This window comes from Mycteria americana, chromosome 12, assembly GCF_035582795.1.
Source record: "Mycteria americana isolate JAX WOST 10 ecotype Jacksonville Zoo and Gardens chromosome 12, USCA_MyAme_1.0, whole genome shotgun sequence".
In the NCBI taxonomy this organism is placed as follows: domain Eukaryota; kingdom Metazoa; phylum Chordata; class Aves; order Ciconiiformes; family Ciconiidae; genus Mycteria; species Mycteria americana.
The window spans coordinates 20,058,351-20,074,877 of NC_134376.1; the positions used below are offsets into that span (position 1 = coordinate 20,058,351).

General features: G+C 46.5%; 1 protein-coding gene across 10 annotated transcripts in view; it reads left to right on the top strand.

The window, feature by feature from the left end:
- The first annotated feature begins 4,059 nt into the window (after window positions 1-4,059).
- The window catches only part of ROGDI (rogdi atypical leucine zipper), a 78,017-nt gene continuing 65,549 nt past the window's right edge, over window positions 4,060-16,527 (top strand). For 4 of the 10 annotated variants that reach the window (XR_012777628.1, XR_012777627.1, XR_012777629.1 and 1 more), the window contains exons 1-10: window positions 4,070-4,116; window positions 6,364-6,435; window positions 7,782-7,864; window positions 9,287-9,341; window positions 9,888-9,968; window positions 12,407-12,502; window positions 13,799-13,897; window positions 14,389-14,502; window positions 15,667-15,716; window positions 16,268-16,394. Coding sequence is in view for 5 of the 10 variants with exons in the window: in XM_075515199.1 (XP_075371314.1) it covers window positions 4,075-4,116; window positions 6,364-6,435; window positions 7,782-7,864; window positions 9,287-9,341; window positions 9,888-9,968; window positions 12,407-12,502; window positions 13,799-13,897; window positions 14,389-14,502; window positions 15,667-15,716; window positions 16,268-16,394 (819 nt within the window). In the remaining 5 variants the exon portion in view is untranslated. Of the gene's footprint in view, window positions 4,117-6,363; window positions 6,436-7,781; window positions 7,865-9,286; window positions 9,342-9,887; window positions 9,969-12,406; window positions 12,503-13,798; window positions 13,898-14,388; window positions 14,503-15,666; window positions 15,717-16,267; window positions 16,395-16,527 lie in introns of all 10 variants that reach the window. The other 6 variants (XM_075515202.1, XM_075515201.1, XM_075515204.1 and 3 more) reach the window with 4 other exon arrangements.

Consider the following 16,527-nt stretch of genomic DNA (forward strand, 5'->3'; position numbering starts at 1 on the left):
AAACTTCCACCTCCCCAGCTCCTTGATGGAGGAATTCCTTGTACTGTTAAGAAGAACAGATTGCATCCGTGTCTTCCCCTGTACAGACAATTATAGCTTAGGGAACACAAACCTTACTGAAAATGAGAGAATGCCAGTGTAAATGAGCCTCCTAAAAGGCTAATCGTAGCTGCCCATCCCACAGACAGCATTGGAGATCAACATGTTTGCATAGAAAACTGCAGGAGAAATGTATAACCTAAAACTGGGCCAGAGATATTTTATTTGGGGAAGGAACAAACCTTAGGGTTGCTCCTGGCCTTAGCTTATGTTGCTTTACTTCTTGCCTTTTTTTAACCCTTGCAGTCAATAATTACAAAGGTGTCTTGGATTGTAGCAGTGTCACAAGCAGAGTGATGAATCTGAAAGGGGTGAGAAGAACAATCATAGAGCCAAGAGATTGAGAATCCCGAGCTCCTTTCCACACTCTCTCTCTGGCCTTTGCATGGTCATTATATCTGTTAGCCTGTTTGCCCATCTTTAAAGGTGGGTGGTGATTACCTACCTCACAGGGATATTTTTGTGTACTGATTAGTGATCTTTATACATGTCAGATTTTCCATACATGTTCTTCGTGTTACTACTCTGGGTACAACAGTGGCACAGCATGAGACTTTTCCCTGTACATGTGACTCTGCTTGTGGCCCAATACCAACTTCTAGAAAGACTAGTAAATAAAATGGGAGGCTAAGACCACTGCTGAGCTTTACTCTAGAAATGTGGGACTGCAGATGCCAAGGCTAGAGAGCAGAGATGCTCTCAGTGTTGATAGCAGAGCAACCCAGAGTCCAAAGGATGCCTGTCTCTCAAAAAATGCACAGAGCGTGTTTTGTTTTGTTTTTTAATTGTTCTCAGTATTAGCCTTTTAGGAAGGTTCTTGCATTTTAGATTTGAGAGTTAGTAAAATGCCAGTAAGAAACTTCATTGGCCAAAATCACTTCTCAGTGGCACAATCTCCTCCCTTTGGTTGGGATTCTGAAAGGAAAAAAAGCAAATTCAAATTAGACCATGTTCCTTTAAATCCATGAGGTCTGCCCCTCCCACCATCTTATTTTTCTAGGAACTTAATGGCTGTGTAGGGAAACTTTCCTGTGGGTTAGGATTTCTTACCAGACCTGCTTTGTGCAGCACATGCATATGGTTCAGGGGCACCTTATTACGAAACAGAGAAAGTATCGGATACTCATTACAAATCATGACATCTAATGCCTAATGCTGTAAATGTTACTTTGTTGAATATTTCACCTCTTGTGATCACTATTATTTGTGGGCTAATATTGTGTTATGCATTATGTCCTGTGGTGAACATCTAGTAATAGATCCGTTAGATGTCTATCACTTTGCCCGTTTGCCAGTGGTATATGTGAACAATACTAGTTATACATACATGTTTCTTTGGCAGTGCAACTGTCATCCTGCATGTAGATATTCATATTAAAGGCACATATAACTACCCAGGATAACCAGCCATTGGCCTGCTTTTGACACATTTGCGCTTCTCCCATCCAGAAGAACTCAGCTATTAGCATCAGAAGTCCTTGGTTAAACATGCCGCAGTTAAGTCACTTACATGAATTGTGTATTGAGGGCATCTGGGGGAAATGGTGTTTTTTGGGGGCAGGAGATAAGACCACAGGTTTTACAGTGTAAGAAATCTTTTGGGAGGAAGAGGGAGGTACTGTCTTAGGTCCAGTTGAGAGTGGAACTGTGCTGAGCCAGTGCAGCAGCATCCCTGACCTGTCCCTGCGGAGGTCTCTTGGGCCAGAGTGAAGGTGAATGGGTCTGAGCAAAGGTAATGGAGGATCTCCCTCTTTTTTACTTTGTGGTGCCTCTGGATAAGAGTGAGAATACAAAAGGAGCTCTCGAGTCCTGTGACACATATTTTGTAGTGAATTCGAAGAACTGTATTTGTGAGAGGGAGAACCACTCCCTAGGCAACTCACTGCTGCAGGCTTTGTTTTCCAGAAATACTGTAGTTCTCAAAATGGAGATAAGTTATTTAGGTGGGAGCGGCAGGTGCGGACTAGTTAAACGCTGTAATTTATCCTGGGAAAGTCTGACTGCAGCTTTCTGGTGAGGTAGGTGGATGTAGAGTGGCTGGAGGATGGGGTGCTGCCCAGCCAGCTGTACAATCACAGATATGCCAGGGAGGAAGAGAAGGAGACCAAGAGCTCTGAAGTGGATGCAAAGTGAGGAGGAGGGATGGAAATGGTGAAGACTGGACTGCTTCAGATGCCGTTTGAGATTGACTCTTGTCAGTCTTAACTTGGATTCTTGTATTTATGTCTGTAGCCTCTGAACATGGATCTTAATCTGTTCCTAGGCCTGAGATTGGGGGGAGGGAAGGGGAGGGGAAGCTGTGGATTGAGAGATGCTCTAATAAAACTGGCTAGTCAATGTTGTCTTAATATTGTTGACAATTCTGTAAAGTTCCTTTTTATGAGGATTTCTGTTTTAGCAATTTGCTTTTTTTGACTCCCTCCTTTTTAAAGAGAAAATGTGACACTTGTGAAAAGCTTGTAAGAAAAGCAGTTTCTTTTTTCCTTGATAGATCCTATAGTTAATTAAGGTTGTGAATTTTTTTTGCCTTGTTTTTAATTAAATGTTTGTCATTCAGAATAGGATGTGTGAAAATGTTTAAATGGCAAAACAAAAAGATTTTTTTTTTTGGTGCAATTAACAAAGCTACTGGCAAAAAGAATAAAACCTTTCTTGGTAACACAATGTTCTTGTAGCAGTTTCTAAAGGCTATCAAACCTGTATTGTGGCATTAAAGAAAATTCAAAATTCAGAGTTGCTGAAAAACAGCAGTATGCCTGAGGGCATGTGGGTCATTGCAGAAGCCTGATCTTGTCAGTGAGGCACTACAAAGGATGAATTTGGATAAATTCCAGCCTCCGTATGCAGAGGAGTGCATGCAGCTGGACTGAGAGGAAGATGAAGGCTTATTTTTAAAGCAAAGAATGCTGACGGAGGTTTGGGAACTTTCTGGTGTTGATGACTTCTTGTGTTTTCTAAGTGTTGGGAGCCTGGTGGCCTAATTGCTGTCTGGACTATCCTTCCTTCTAGTGTTTGGGGGTTTTTGAGCACTAACTCTTATGAGCACTTGGGGTTTTCCAAGACAAGACCCCTTAACTGAAGTGTTTACAAGCTCCAGAATATTCCTTTTTCATGTCGAATAGCAGAAGATCTTCACGTACTGAGGTATAATGGGCTAGTACTGATTAATGGTGTGCTTTAGTTAAAATGAATTACTGGTAAAAACTAAGTTTTAGCACTGTGATTAAAAGCAATGCAGAAAGTGATGGAGCAAGGCCACTGAGTCAGAGTTGTGCTCGCAGCAGCAGCTGGCACTGTCGGAAGCTTTACCTGCTCTGTGAATGAGTGAGGTATCCCTTTCCAGGACCCACCTTGCTGACGTGGTGAAGATGATGCTCTCTGCTTGGCCACCTCTCATGTGCTGTACGTCCAGTGTGAAAAAGGCACCCACCAACTTCACTGCAAAGACTTCAATGCCAGTATAAAGTTATTTCAGTTTCAAAATTTTGAGAAGAAACTGATGAGACTTCCAAGTCTTTACCCATGCTTGAGCTCAGTTTTATCTTAGCCAGTATGCGGTCAGCTACGGCTGTGAGTAGTGCAGATCAAAGCACTTCATGCTGCACTACTAACAAGCATCTGCACTGCAACTATGAGCCAGTGCTATTAGCCGTGGCAGTGAGGTGCGGGGTAGCCACGGGTAAGGCCGAGGGCTTCTCCCGAACGCTCCCCGGGGCCGCCGTCTCTGCTCCCGCCTCCGGCCCCGCCTGCCCTCCTTCCAGCGCCGCCGGCCCGCGGCCGCTCGCCTCACGTCACGCCTTTCTGGCACCGCCTCGCCACGCCCCGATCGCGGGGGGAGGGCGGTGCTGCCCAATCAGACGCTGTCTCGGTATCGTTGCCGGGCAGAGGGCGGGGCGGCGTGGGCGGGCTGAGGGTGGAGCCGGTAGCCAATTGGGGCGGCCGAGGGCGCCTCGAGGGGGCGGGGCCGGTGGCGGGATGGCGGCAGCGATGGCGAGCGTGGCGGAGCGGGCGGTGCTGGTGAGTCGGGAGGGGCGAGTCGGGCGGAGGGCTCGCTGTTGCCGTGGCGAGCGGCATCGGCCTGGCCCCGGGCGGTGGCGGCCTTGCCGGGACTCCCGCAGGCCCCTTCCGGCTGGCCGGGCCCGGGCGGGGAGCCGCACACCCCGGCTGGCTCCGGGCGGCGGCGAGGCCGTTGCCTGCCCCCGGCTCCCCGCGCCTGGGCTGAGGCGCTTTGTTAGGGCCGCCCGCTCACCGCGGCGTGGGCCGGGGGGCAGCTGCTCCGGCGGCCGCGGCGGGCCCGCAGGGCGGTGCCTAGGTGGCCGGCCGTGCGGCCGGGACAGGCTTTCGGGCCGGCCCCGGGCTCCGTTGCCGTGCTGCCCTCAGGCCCGCGGCCACCTAGGAGGCCGTGGTCTCCTCCAGCCTACCCCTTTAGCTGCTTTAATGGTCTCTGCTTTGGTGTTCTCCCCCTGAGCAGTACGAGGGTGGGTTGCGATTGACACCACTCCTTGCGTTGGCCTCGGTGAGTCCAGAGGCAGGTCAGTGCCGGAGGCAGTCCTTACGGTAAACAATGAAATGTGTTACGTGACCTTGATTTTTTCATAGTCAGTCCAGTACGCTGCTTGATGGAAGACCAGACCTAGCAAATGGCAGGCAGGCGTGTCAAAGCAGCCTTGTTGACTTGATAAAGGCAGGAAAGACATAGACCAGCTGACATTGCAGACATCTCCGGGGACGTGAGCTGCAAGAAGCAGTGAAAGCTTCCTATCTAGGGAGGGAATTTTAGAGATGCATCCGGGCTAGGCAGAAAGCTGCATGTGAAAAACAGATTCTTCTGAAATTGATGTGATTTGGAATGATATGACTAGCATTCCTCAAAAATACAGATATGTAGCACACAGACGTGGTGAATGAACTTGATTTAGCCTGAAATTAATACCAGAGGGGGAAGATCTTTTGCTGTCACTAGGGGGATGAAAGATGCCAATGATGGTTTGAAGAGCAAGGAATCCAATATGTCAATATGATGCCCAGAAACCCAAAACAGGATTAAATGCTGAAAGTCAGTGGTTCTGCACACGCTGGTTTGAAGGGTAACAGAGAATCCTACCTAGGTTTGTTGTGTGTACCTGCTTTGGGTGAATGTTTGTTGAGAGAAAACCATCCTTGTCCTAGTCTTTGTTCAGATAACTCTTACGTAAGGCGACGACACATCAGTGAGTAGTTATTTTGTGTTTCTTGTGGTGAACAGGAACTGCCTAGTGGAGAAACCACAGGCTTAAATTTCTGAGTTGACCACACCTTTCCAATTTTTCTGTGGGCAACCCACTCAATTCATTCCCTTCCAGTACTTTCCACGTGGAAAATTTCTCCTCCCTTACAAGGTAGCAAGCATCAATCTCTTCTTTGTCCCTTGCTTGCTTCTGTCCCCACTTCTCTGATAATCTTCTGTGTGGGGTCTTGTGGTTTAACAGGAATGCTTAGCTGTGGTTTGAGGATCTGCTTTAATACAGGCTTCTCTGTAGCAGAGAACTGATTGAAGCCCGAGGTGGTGTGTCATCAGATCTGAACTTGTTTGTTACTGAATTTGCCCAAATGGTTGGGAGTCCTCAGCCTTTCTCTCCCCCCACCCCCTTTTCAGTTTAGCTTGCTTTATTTTTAGGCTGCTCTTGCTTGGTAAAATGCTACTGGGAGGGAGGAGGAGCATTTTAGTTTTTGTCTTTGTTTCTCATTATCTAATTGGCAACGAATTTGTCCGCAAGTTGAGTTTGTTTTGGGATCTCCCTGTCTTTACCTCGACCTAAGAGCTTTTAATCTTATTTCCTCCCACTATCCTGTTGAGGAGGGGGAGTGGGAGAGGCTAGGTGGGTATCTGGCAGCCAGCCAGCCAAGGTCAGCCCACCCCAGCAGCTTAAAACTATGCCCCAGATTTTGAAGTAGCAGAATCTGTACTTTGCTCTGAAATTCACATCCTGTGCTGCCTGTTCTTTCCTAATTCTGTGATTATTCGTACAGTGATTTGTATGAATGCTGCTTTGTTAAATGAAGTCAAAACAAGAATGAGGACAATTCATTTGGCTGGGGTGGAGAAGTGGAGAGTAAGGCCTTTCCAACAAATCAGGAAGAAATCTTTTTCTTCTCCTACTAACACGTGATGTAAGCAGCATGGACATAGCATTATACTTAGAATTTAAATAATTTTCATATGTGTCTGATTTATTTCCAGTGTTTGTCTTCTAATGGTTCCACTGCTATCTTTCCGCAACATAGGAAGAAGAATTTAAGTGGCTTTTACAAGAAGAGGTCCATGCTGTTTTGAAACAGCTGCAGGATATTTTGAAGGTAAGGTTAATTTGCTTCATCTCTTTTTTTGTGTTGTGGGTTTGTTTGCTCTCCCATGTGAGGCACAGTGGTAGATTTCCCCTGGAGGAAAAAGTTCTTGGTAGAGGGTGCACAGAAAGGTCCATCATGCATGTCCAGTGCTGTCCCAAGTGTTTGCTTGCCCTCTGGTCTCGAGGACTCAGAATAAAGCTGATTTCCCCTAGATTGCTCTGTTCTTGACCCTCTTTCCTGAGAGACAACTGCTTTGAAAAGGCACGTGGAGGCACCCAGACCTGTCTGCCAGGCATTTGCTTGTGATGTGAATATTTTCTCAAACAGAGAATCTGAATCTGCCTGTAACTCTGTCACGTAATGGTAGAAACGAGCATGATAGCCTTTAGCTGACAAGCTAGTACTTGTGCAGTAATTAGCAGCATGCACTCTCCTCATTCAAAACCATCCTTCCCTCGACATACCCACTTCTCTGCCGGTATCTGCGCCTTTCAGAGGCGTGAAGTGTTCAGCTGAACCAGGCCTGCAGCACCTTTCGCCAGCCTTGCGTGTTGGCTGCTGGGTTTGGCTCTTTCCAGGCAGCCAGATGGTGAACTGGCCAAAGGGGATTGTGTGCACGAGAGTTTACCGCTCTCCTGCTAGGTTAGTTTTCAACAGGCCCAGCCCCTTAATGCTCTGAGGTTTCGGTGGGGGTTAGCGCATGATGCAAGAGCAGGGGCAAAAATGTGGAGGTGAGGGGCGGGTGCCAGAGGAGATAGGAGTGCCATAGTGCTGACCCAGGACGTGACTCAGTAGCAGGTGACAATAACCTGCAGTATCTGTATATATATAGTGTCTGTTTTGAAGAATTTGTAATAGTTTTAAGGGTGAAGTGTGATTAAGGGACAGTCACCAGTCAGGAGTGCTGGTTTTTGCTCCAGACTTCCCACGTGGGTAAGGGATCGGTGGCGCTTGCACTGTGCAGCCTGGGCCAGCGAGCACGCTGAGAAAGGAGCAGCACCACGTCACCTGTGGAAGGGCCGGGCTGTGCAGAGTGCCACTCCTGCTGCGGACAGCTTGGTGATCCCTCTGGGCACCGGCTACCTCGCCTGGCTCCGGGGTGCAGAGCTGGAGCGTGGGATTTCTGACGCTTTTCACCATGAGCCGCGCACACACCGTGCCTGTCCTGCAGGACGAGGGAACATCCGTGTGCTCTGTGCTAGGTGGGGTGCGGGAGGCTTGCAAAGGTGACTGCTCCGTGTTGGGCCACTTGCCAGCCATCTACGTTTCTGCTCTTGCCTTGTCTTTGTTCCTGGTTTGTGGTACGCTGAGCCTAGGTGTATGCTTCAGCACTCACTATGTCCTCTCTTGGGCAGGAGGCGTCTCGCCGGCTCACCCTGCCCGTGAGTGGCTCAGGAGGGGCCGTCAAGCAGGAGAACTTTGTGCTGAGCACAGCGGGGTAAGTGGTCGTGGCGGTCAGTGGGGCGCTGCTGCTCTGCCAGGCCGCTCCGGTGGGGGCCGCCGCCCCCGCGCCCGGTGATGCCTGTGTTTGTGCCGGGGGCTTCCCGCTGTAGCAAAGGGCGCTGTTCCCTGAGCGTCTGCAGCAGAGGTCTCTACAGCACCCCCAGAGCAAAGAGGTTTTCCTTAATATGAGATTTCGCCTTAAGGAAAACAAATGAAGAAACTCCCGTGGCAGGTTAACGTAACAGTCTGTAGCAATGTTCCAGGGGCTGCCTTAGCCAGACTTGTGCCGTTTCCTACTGACACCTATAATATAGTAATTGATTCCCAACCACATGCTGGTGTGTTGAATCGGTGAGCTGCTGTCAGCAGTTTTGCCAAGGGGCATTTTTCTGATTCTGGATGCAGGGAGTCGCAGTTACAAGACCTGAATTCTGCTCTTGGCTTAGTTTCTGACTCTGACTGTGGACAAATCTTAACCTTGTCCTAATCTCCCTAAAATAGCAACAATAAATCTACTTTGCACAGAGCAAACTGAGACCAGTGCAGAAGGTGCTATAGAAGTGCAGTTCTTCTGAAATAGCTGTCCATTTTGTGATCTTCAGCCTAGGTCTTGGTCTGAATAGCTGCACTCTGGCAGAGGTTGCAAGCTTGTTGCAAAGTAGGAGACCTTAGTCCTTAGAAGCAGCACGGTGAGCATTTTATAGAATGATGCAATGATTCTGTGTTGGGTTTGAAGGTTGCATTCTTCAGATCTTGAAGTATTAAAGTTGATTCTAGTTTTCATTCATTGTTGTTGCAAGGTGGATCTGAAAAAGTGTTGATCTAAAGAGTCTCTGTCTAGTGCATTAAAATGTAAGGTATGGCTAAACCGAGTTCTTGAAGGCCCAGGTGCTTCAGTCTTCCCCCCCACTGGTCACTGTAGACGTGAGCCATCTTGCAGGACCTTTTAAAGGGTTTGGGGTGTGGGTTTTTTGTTTATTTAGGTTTTTTTTTCTTGTTGGGGGAATGGGGTGGGGTTTGTAGCTTTCAACTCCCATATGAACCATGTAGCACTCAAATGTTAGTAATTCATCTAATATCTTGTGTTTGTGCCTGCTAGAGCTGTTTGTAACAGCAACCAAATTGTTGATAGGTAATGCATGAAACAAGCATGGGATCAGAAATGAATGTAATGTTTTAGGCAGGGCAGTTAGGGTGAGGTGGCTCATAAAGAATATGACAGCAGCTGGAGGCAGGCCAAGAGCTGGGGACTTGAAAGTATGTGTAGAGTACATCTGCATCCCCCAGCTGACCCCTGGAAGGAGGGGAGCTTGGCTAGCTACATGGGACAGGGAGGGGTGGTGCCAGGTTGGCAATTTTGGTAGGTGTGTCTTGCCTCCTGTGACTTGTGTTGCCCAGATCTTTCTTCTCATTCCAGCACAGACCAGGTGAAAGGTGTGTTGACGCTGCAGGGAGATGCCCTGTGTCAAGCTGTGAGTACTTGCCGTGGTTCTTGCTTTGTACTACTATCAAGGGGTGGGAGTCATCCTTATTACACTTTGATGACATCAAGGGAGAGTTCATCCTTTTTGTGCTTTACCAGTGATCAATAAGTATTCTTTGTCAGTCTTCCCTAATAGGCCTTAAATCCTTAACATTTCAGCAACTCTTTAAATTTGTCAAGATCCAGCATCTAACTGCCCCGCCCCCCCCCCCCCCCCCCCCCCCCGGTGAGCGGTGCAATCGTCTTTCATGGGGATTCCTTGCCTTTGCCACCTGTGCTGTGTAATATCAAATTTCTTTGGGGGCCTTCTGAGATGAGGTCGTGTGTCCTGCCTGGATCCCGATTCACTAAATGCCTTTCAACTTATCCTCTGTATTAACATCTTCCTGTAGGAGGACTGAGGTTCTGGCCGTGCCAGGACTGCTGAAAGCAGGTTGCCAAGATGGTCTGGGAGACAGAATGGAGTGGGACCGGCAGCCTCCATGTTCTGCATATGGGGATTGCTTGCTTTCATGTGTTTGTTTCTTTCTTCAAGGACATTAATCTGAAAATGCCCAGAAATAATCAGCTCCTGCACTTCGCGTTTCGGGAAGACAAGCAGTGGAAATTGCAGCAGGTACTGTTAACTTTAGATGCCTACCCCTCTGCAGTGTCTGCGCCCTCCAAGCAGTAGCTGTAGCGCCTCGCTTTCCAAGAGGGAAGGTTATGTCCACCCCATGTTAGCTCCAGTAGTAAAAGCTGAGGGAAGAAACGGATGCAATTAAATTCAGTTATGGTGCTAGGAGAGAGGTGGGTCCTGCTTGTTCCTGAAACACGAGCAAGCTGAAGGCTGTCTGCATAGCAGTCATAATCCTTTAAAAGGAGTGCTTAGGGTGCCTGTGCAGTACTGGCCTTGTGTCTGCTTGTAAAACCCAGGCTAGCAGGGCAAAGAGCAACTTCAGAGGCTTTGAGTAGCTTGCTCTTACTCTCTTATGGAAGCATTTTTTCATGCTGCGAACAAATCTCACTGCATTGTGCTCTTGTGGCATAGCTGAGTTCCCTCAGTTAAGGAGTTAAAGGGATGTGGCTATTCAGGACATTGAATCTCTTTCCCACCATTTTGCTGGGAGATACCTGATTTCAGGACCTGATCCTAGTGCCTGATCTTGAAGATGTAGTTTTCCACAGACTTTGTCGTAGCTGAGTAGGTTGGAGAAAGACGTATTCCATGTGCTTCACTATGCCATGGCTCAGATTTTTCTAGGTGATCAGTGCATTTGGTCTTGAGTGCAGTTTCCAACGGCTGCTTTGGCAGTGGAGTGAAAGCTCTACCTGGTAACTTTGTAGGAATCTAGAAAATTGAGTACTTGAGATGTTAATGCCAAACTTGACTGAGTTTATGCCTCACAACAAGGCAAGGAAGTTTTTGTGATAACACTCAGCAGTGCCTCCTGTTTTGTGGGTATTTTGTACTGCTGCCTGGTTGATAGGCTTCTACCTGCTTTTATGGAACACACCTTCCTTTATTTACTTGGAAGAGTTTTGTGTTCTAATGTTGTTCAGATGTGGAATGTGAGTGCCTAAAGTACTCTGTGCAGAAGCATTTACAGTGATTATGTGGAGGTCTTTGTCCTGTCTGAATTAAAAATGAGCATCTTGAAGTATTGTGAGTTTCTTCCCCTAGTGAGTGGTGCCACTTGGAGTTTTGTTTCTCTGTGCAAAGTCAAGTCATAGGTAAGAAATTGTAGTATAGGCACATTTTTGAGGAACACAAGTGCAGGCACACAAATTTTGAGGAACTTGATTAGAAAACAGAGCAAAATCAGGGGGGAATAGAATGAAGCAAGTCCTTATAATAGCAGGATTGGCATTGCTGGGTTGGGTAACACTGCCAGGAACCACTTAGCTTGCTCAAAAGCATCTGGGAGATGTAAAGGCTGGAGGTGGTGATGTTTGGAGATGCCATAGCCCGAGTACCTGCAGAGTCTCTCTGCTGTCTGACAGTGGACTTTATAAATCTCTCTCTTCTCTCTCTAGCCTCCAGTGCCTTGTGCTTTCTAAGAGCAGGGCTATTCTGTGATCCCTGAGCTCCGGATGAGAAGGAACCAGTGCCCAGATCTATACCAGGGAGGCATCTACAAGGCTGAGCTGGGATCTGGGGTTGCTGGGGAGCTGTGTAGATGTATCAAACTACAAATATCCCAAGCTGTCTTATCCATCTCCCAGCAGCCACCTCTCATACAGGCTTCCCTGCTTACCTTTTCCATTTATTGCACCCTCTGATTTACCCCTTTGCTTTTTTTCAGTTTTCCTGCTGCTGCCTGGAACTGAACACAAGTCACTTTCTCCCAGGGCCATTTTCTTCTTCCTCTGGTTTGTCCTTGCTCCCATGAAAGCACTGGGATACACCTATCAACCTTGCTTTGATAACTGTCTCCTGGCTGCAAGTGGTCTTGCTTGGGAGGGACTTGAGCTAGCTGTGTCCTGAGTCTGGCCAAGTTCCACAGAAGCAGCACGATGGCAGCTTCTTTATGCTGGAGATAACTCTCAACCCCAACAATTATAGTTTAGAAGGACTCTGGAATACTGCCAGAGATGCTATATTAGAAATCAGTGTTTGCTGGCCATTGCTGCTATTGATGTAATTGATGTAATTGGTTTTAGCTCTAGTAGTTCCTAAGGAAGAAATCATTATTCATGTTGCTAGACCTGACTGCCATATACCATTAACAGTGAGAATTCTTACCTGAACAGTCATGATCAGAGTGCTCCCAGGATGAGAGTGCCTGATGTCACTGTTCTTTCAGGGCAGCAGCAATATTTTTATTGACAATCCAGGTTGTAGCTATCAGACTGTTTTGCATCTCCAGTCCTTGAGTGAAGAACCCAATAATGCATCTGGGCAGCAGTGGTAGATTTGTGTTAGCAAGTGTCTGGTACTCAGAGAGAAATGGCCTTATCATTTCAGAAGTCACCATTTTCTTAGGGCCAACGAGATAATCAGGGAAACCTCTACTTCCTAGTGTGTATTATAGAGAGTGTTTCTTTAATAGGGCTGCATTTGTACCTTTGCAGATCCAGGATGCTAGAAACCACGTTAACCAAGCCATTTACCTGCTTATGAACAGAGATGTAAACTACCAGTTCAAAACAGGCTTGGAGGTTCTCAAGGTGAGGAGAAAGCCTTCTCTACTTGGGTAGGAATGTGCATTTTTCTTCCCTCTGTTTGTTGTTTTAAACACAGTTAATGTACATTGCTGTCTTGAGCCTCTTACTGGAAATGGATTCCCCAGTTGTACCCATATGTACCTGTGTCAAGGAGTATCCATGTGACCTCATATTTGGTATGAATCTATACCAGTTTAACATCAGTAAGAGGGTTGTACATCGTGGTGAATGGTAATCTGAGCAGTTGGTGCCCTGTTGCACAGCGATGATATTCTGGGAGTATCTCCCTCGATCTTTTTTGGATGATGTGGTTACACAGCTCATGCTCTTCCCTGTCAGTCAGTGCTTTTGGCAAGAGAAGAAAGGAGGCAGTCATCAGCAAACAAAAGATTACAGTTAGTACTTGTGATTTACTGACAATTTGAAAGTGACTGCTCACTTGCTAGTAGTAGTTGATGCGATCTGATACAGACCAGCTGCTGCATGGCAATAAAGCCCAGCCCTCTGCTTGGAAATGCTCTCTGAAGCTACCAGGGTTTTGACTTACTCATTAGAATCCATCACAATATCAAACATGAGAAAGCTAAACCTTTTTAGTCTCCACATGGGCAAGGGCTGCTGATAGGAAGAAGCTAGGTAATAAAATAAAACTATTTCCTTTTTACTTTTGGTGGAAGTACAGGGGAGAAATTAGTCATAATATAAAATGCCTTCATCTTAGCAGTCATGAGCTCTATAACAGCCACATGTTGCTTCGCACTCTTTTTCTGGAAAAGGAAGTCTGCCTGAATAGAGCCTTTGAACTGTGGTTTCTGGCAGGATTGGACTCACAATGAGCTGGTTCTTTTCTCTAGTGCCCTACCTCATAGATGGTTATGAACAAGGGGAGCCCATTTAGCAATTGTTGTACCTGTCATGTGGGAATGGGGAGAAGTAGAACACAGCTTGTTTTTCCTTAATGCCTGCTCTTCAGAAGAGCTGGTGATGAGTTTGTCAATGCTTCTGTGTCATCAGTAATTGATCTTATGTTCTCTTCTTATTCTTCTAATGAATAGCTGTTCTCTCTTCAGTCCCTGGTATTAAACACTCCTGGCCTGTCTCACAAGTGTCTATGATGGTGGTAACAGTTAAACTGCATTTATGTGGGAGCCACCCCTTCCCTGAATTCCTGGAAGGGCAAGGGGGTGGTGGTGGTGGTGGTTGTTGTAACACTTGCAAAAGGCTGTAGGATTCTGCAGCACACTATCCAGAGCTGTCCAGGGATCACCACTCAGCTGTGTACTGTATGTTATCTTGTAGCTTATGGATGCTGTGATGTTACAGCTCTCAAGAGCCCGAAATCGTCTTACCACTCCAGCCACTCTGACTCTACCAGAGATTGCCTCCAGTGGTCTCACAGTAAGTATGTGGTGGTCTAGATCTCCGTACACTCTGGCAGCTTGCAACAGTTAGGATGTTGTGCTGCATCCTGGTGGAAGTAGATTTCTGAAGTGTCTCGTGAGGCAGAAAGAGAGAGCTGAAGTAGGTGCAAATCCTGAGCATTTTTGGCTGCTCTGTATCTTCCTGTGGGAAAGCAGGTGTCTTGGGTATGAGGCCTCTGGTTCTCAGAGCGTAAGTTCTGTTCTCTGCCCAGGAATCTTGTCCAGAGATGATTTTCCCTTGTGAACACTGCTCCATCCTCTTTTGTCACCATCGTGCACACACCATTTGATCAAGTGCAGCAAGAGGGACAACAATTGCCTGCAAGTTGCTCAGTCTTTGTTTCTTTTCTAATGAATTCCCTCTCACTATGGGGTAACTGTAGTGTGGCTTAGAAAAAGGTAGTGATTTCCCAGCATTAGAAATAATGGTCCTTTCATTGACAAAGAAACTACTTGTTTTCTCACCAGAAAATGTTCACCCCTGCTCTGCCTCCAGACATCCTTGTGAATTTCTATATTAACCTGAATAAGCTGTGCCTGACTGTCTACCAACTCCATGTGCTGCAGCCCAGCACAACCAAGGTGATGCCTACTATCTCTTGAGCCTTGTTTATTTACCTCTCCCTATGTCCCACTGTGAGGAGGAGATTGCACTGCTACATGGTGCGATGCTATATGCATAAGATAATGCAGAAATGACTGTAACTGGTGTTAAGTGTCTGTGTTTAGATCTGCTGCAGACAGAACACTGGCTCTAAATCTAGTTTGGGGCATGGCCACTTAGCCCAGAAGAAAATACCAGTGCTCTGGAGAAAGCCAGTAACTATTTTTTTGCCAAGTAATACTTTACCTTTACAATATAATTTGATAATTTTGTGTAATTTTGGAAGGGCATAATTGTATTAATCCAGTTTACATCGAAGTAGCATTTTGGGTTTTCTGAATGGAGTTTTGATGGATACTTTTCTGCTTCACCTGTTGCATTTGGGTCAGCTTGATATCCTGTAAAAACAGAGTTAAACTCAAGGTTTATGAAATGCAGTCCTTCCATAAGGATATTCTTCCTAAAATCTATCTTTTGTTTTTCTTCTGGATCTTCTCATCTTCCTCATTGAGGGAGCTGGGATTGTTTAGCCTGGAGAAAAGGAGGCTGAGGGGAGACCTTATTGCTCTCTACAACTCCCTGAAAGGAGGTTGTAGAGAGGTGGGGGTCGGTCTCTTCTCCCAGGTAACAAGTGATAGGACCAGAGGAAATGGCCTCAAGTTGCACCAGGGGAGGTTTAGACTGGATATTAGGAAATTTTACTTCACTGAAAGGGTTGTCAAGCATTGGAACAGGCTGCCCAGGGAAGTGGTTGATTCACCATCCCTGGAGGTATTTAAAGGACGTTTGGATGAGGTGCTTAGGGACATGGTGTAGTGGTGGTCTTGGTAGTGTTAGGTTTACGGTTGGACTCGATGATCTTAAAGGTCTTTTCCAACCTATACGATTCTGTGATTCTGTGATCTTATTTTTGTGGTGCTAAAATTTGGAGCTAAGTTGGACTTGACTGTGTAAAATGTTTTTTCATGAAGGAGCAGGAAGGGATCAAATGACATGGATTCCCTATTAATGGAATATTCAGGCAGATACAGTATAGGCATTTCTTGATGTCAGGCTACTGAAAGTACAAACCTTAAACGTCCTCCTTCTAAGAAGTTTGTTTATTGCATCAAAATCCTAATGACCTTTTCCTTCTCCTCTAGAACTTCAAGCCTGCTGGAGGGTCCATTTTACACAACCCTGGAGCCATGTTGTAAGTACAGTCACTACAAGGGCTGTGTTACAGAGTATGCTGAGGATGAGATCCAAATGGCTGTACACGGTTTTGATTGTAGCATCTGTTAAGTGGAGAAGCTGGACGGAGTCACTTGCTGTGGCTGTGCCTGTGAATGCACAGGTGTGCCACAACAGTGTTTCTTTAATGACTCAGTCATAAAGGCCCAAAGATGTGACTTTCCAGGATACAGCCCACCCATACAGTGCCATGAGTGTGTCTAGAGATGAGTTGTTAACCAAAATGAACATTAGGTTATTGGCATTGCCGTCTGCATTTCCTGCCTTTGTGCCTCTCTGGAAAGTGGTAAAGTTTCTACCTTAACCCTATTAGATTTAGCTTAACTCTAAATCTGATCAGAGGTAGACTGAGGGTTTGCATTCTATAGCTTTACCAGGTGCTGTTTTAAATGTAGTAGAAATCATAGTGATCTCTTCTGTGAGAACGGAGGACAGTTGAGTTTTGTGGTCTGTGCTGTTGTGTGTGAAGCTGTACTTTTTTTTTTTTTCCCCTCCCCCCCCCCACTCCAGTGAGTTTGGCAACCAGCGGTATGAAGTCAGCCATGTCCATAAAGTGGAATGTGTTGTACCATGGTTAAATGATGCCCTTGTCTTCTTCACAGTTTCACTGCAGCTTTGCCAGCAACTAAAGGACAAGGTAATGGCCTTAGAGAAGGGGCTTTGTTTTTAACTCTGGATTTTGAGGGGACCTCAGATCACCTAAAAATCTGATGTGATGTTATTCTGTACAACTTACATATAAACTGAAAACAAGCGATGAGTCAATGCTC